We start from the raw sequence: 2958 nt of genomic DNA, 5'->3' as shown, positions 1-2958 counted from the left end.
CCCCCCCCCCCCCCCCCCCCCCCCCACCCCCCCTCTCTCTCAGCTCACAGCAACATACATCACACTAACTAACTAGAGGCTACGGGGCTTTTTCTCCTGCCTCGCATTTACCACTGACGTCTACTTCTTCCCAGCCGCTGTCCCCTCCAGCAGGGTAATTTGCCAGGCTGACAAAAATGACAGCAGCCAAATACTCCACCCTTTATCTCCGTATCACCTGTTGTTCATTTAAATCCTCTTCCGTGTGAGAGTCCACATTGTGTTATTTGTTTTCTTTCTCATTGAACTTCAGGTATACTTTACCACCTCTTACTGCTTTTTTCCCCCACCTACACTTTTTGTCATCCCCCGCTACTCTGTTTCCCTTCACAGTTCTTAGGAGCTGAGCATATTGGCATGTTACAGTCGAGTGGGTCTGTTTGCGTTTCTGTGATGTACGTAACAGCGTGCACTAATGGATTCTTTCGTCGTGTTTGGGTGGGTTGCGTGCGCCGTGCACCCCTTTCCCTGACTAATGGGGCCCCCAGGCAGAGGAAGTGTGTGTGTTTTTGTGTTTGTGAAAGAAAGAAGAGAGGAGTGGGCACACAGTTTATGAGGCAATCCCAGAGAAAGACCTCATTCTCGTGAGGTTTTTGGTTCCTCTTTGGATTGCATGCAAGTGGTTCGAGAAAATGAAACGTGAAATTATGTGCGTTACCTCAAATAATGCTGGATGCTCTCGATTTTGTTCGTTCATCAGAAGTTTTCTTGAACAGAAAGTGTATGTACGAATGTGGATCAAGGATCAAACCCAACAATTATGCAGTACATTATATGCCTTCATTAGTCCATAATTATGGGTGGTGTTATTCAGAGCACTCAAATCATGATTATCTAGTCTTCAAGGTGGTAATATATCATGTTCAAGATAATAATCAATAGATTTTGGTTATTTCCTGCAGTTCTTCCGCCTGGCCGTTACATAACCTTTCGCAGTATGTGTGTGTGTGTGTGTGTGTGTGTAGATGTCATTAAAGTGATGTTAAAAGGGTGTAAGTGATTGTCTGATCATGCTGGTTTTGAAGGCTGATTCTTGCAGTGGGAGCGAGTGGACTGCTAGAACGCTTGGTTCTTTGCTCCCATCAACTCCTGTACAACTCCTCATACTGACTGAAGATGAGGAGAGAGGAGGGCACTCTTCATGGAGCGCCTTTATGTGCAGTGTGTGTGTGCACCCTGCATTTCCTCTGTTAAGAACCTTTTTAAGAAATCCTTTTACCCTGTTGTTTTTACCATCGTCATTTAAGACAGCTTAAGAGTCCTGCAAATCCTTTATGGCAATATCGGACCGCTGTTATAAATACTACACTTTGTTTTTGTCCTCTACTTTAAATACTAGTGGTGAAATTATTTATGCAAGCAATAATCAATAATTAATAACCATCAAGTCATTTATCAAGTAAAAATATTTGAAACATTTTTGAATTAATTATGAAAATGATCATGTGTTTCAGCCCTGCTGAAATCCGTTTTCTATACAACATGTGTCACAGCCTCTTAAATTGATTTGTGTGGTTGTTTATATCCAACTTTATCAATTCATCTCAGCTAAATGTGATGGTAATGTCTTTCTGTTGGTCAGTCAGTCCACTTTGATCTGGGCTGGAACCAACTATTGGATGGCTTGTCAAGGTCCCCAAAGGATCCATCCAAATGGCTGTGTTAATGTTTGCATGCTATCACACTTAACTAAGATGGTTAACACTGTAAACATCATAACTGCTGACAGTTAGCTTGTTAGCATTTTCATTGTAAGCATGTTAGCTCAAGCCACAGATGTAACTAAGTACAAGCTCACAGAGCCGACAGCATGGCTGTAGTACTGTTTCTTTATGCCTGTTTCAGTCCTTTCTGTTTCTGCCTCCCTTATGTTTTGCAGCCACCGTCATCATGTTCTGCATGACCAAGAGGTGGACAAACGTACCTGTGTTCCCATGAATCACCTGTGGGCCGACCAGGCTCCTTACACTGTCTGCAACAGCTCCTTATCAGAGTATGGAGTGCTGGGTAAGCCAGACAGCACGCTTTAGTTCATACGTCATTTTCTGTAGCTCCATATAATGATGCATGTGACTCCAGGTTTTGAGCTTGGCTTCGCCATGGCGAGTCCGAATGCTCTGATCCTCTGGGAGGCCCAGTTTGGAGACTTTCACAACACAGCCCAGTGTATCATTGACCAGTTCATCAGCCCGGGTCAGGCCAAGTGGGTCCGCAACAATGGTATTGTCCTACTCCTGCCACATGGGATGGAGGGAATGGTGAGAAGGGAAAACAAAGCAGTCTATATGATGTCATTCTGTAGTATTTAAAGATGAATTTGGGTATTTTTGGAATACATGTTTTAGTGTTATTCCTCTTCCATTTTGTCATCATGTGTTATATGCTGTTGTTCTCTTCTGTCCTCAGGGCCCAGAACATTCATCAGCTCGACCTGAACGTTTCCTGCAGATGAGCAAAGACGATCCCGATCACTTCCCTGTATGTTCCCTTGTGCAATTTACATTATGGCTCTAATGGTTACCAATTTAAGTAACATCATTACCTAATGCAAAAACTCTAAGTCACCACACAGTGACCTGCAGTTATCCAATAGCTTCCTCTTTTATTGGCTATGCTGATGTCATGACCACTTAAGTGATGGCTTAAGTGATGACTGCCAATTTCTCTAGAGTTTAAAAGTCTCTTCATTATGGCCTCCAAAGAGTTGGTACTCAGCAGTAACTCATGTCCCAAGGGTGCGCTGGTATGAGTGAACATTCAAGGAGGTAACCACAGCGGGTTGTATCAGCAAAAGCTTACCAGATTCATCTTCAAATGGGATATTGATCAAACTATTAGTGGGAGCACACAAAGGGATTAACATTCACTGTCCTGTGTGTGTGTGTGTGTGTGTGTGTGTGTGTGTGTGTGTGTGTGTGT

The 2958-nt window shown here is 43.3% G+C and overlaps 1 protein-coding gene across 4 annotated transcripts in view; it reads left to right on the top strand.

Moving 5' to 3' along the window:
- ogdhl (oxoglutarate dehydrogenase L) overlaps window positions 1–2958 on the top strand; it is a 16196-nt gene that overhangs the window by 9544 nt on the left and 3694 nt on the right. For all 4 annotated transcript variants that reach the window (XM_031839567.1, XM_031839574.1, XM_031839562.1 and 1 more), the window contains 3 exons: window positions 1919–2046; window positions 2119–2297; window positions 2446–2517. In XM_031839567.1, the coding sequence (XP_031695427.1) occupies window positions 1919–2046; window positions 2119–2297; window positions 2446–2517 (379 nt within the window). The remainder of the gene's footprint in view (window positions 1–1918; window positions 2047–2118; window positions 2298–2445; window positions 2518–2958) is intronic.

The sequence above is a fragment of the Anarrhichthys ocellatus genome, unplaced genomic scaffold (assembly GCF_004355925.1).
Source record: "Anarrhichthys ocellatus isolate YVR2014 unplaced genomic scaffold, GSC_Weel_1.0 scaffold3, whole genome shotgun sequence".
Lineage (NCBI taxonomy): Eukaryota > Metazoa > Chordata > Actinopteri > Perciformes > Anarhichadidae > Anarrhichthys > Anarrhichthys ocellatus.
Note: the sequence above shows the minus strand (reverse complement) of the source record. Positions and strands in the feature narration are given on the sequence as shown.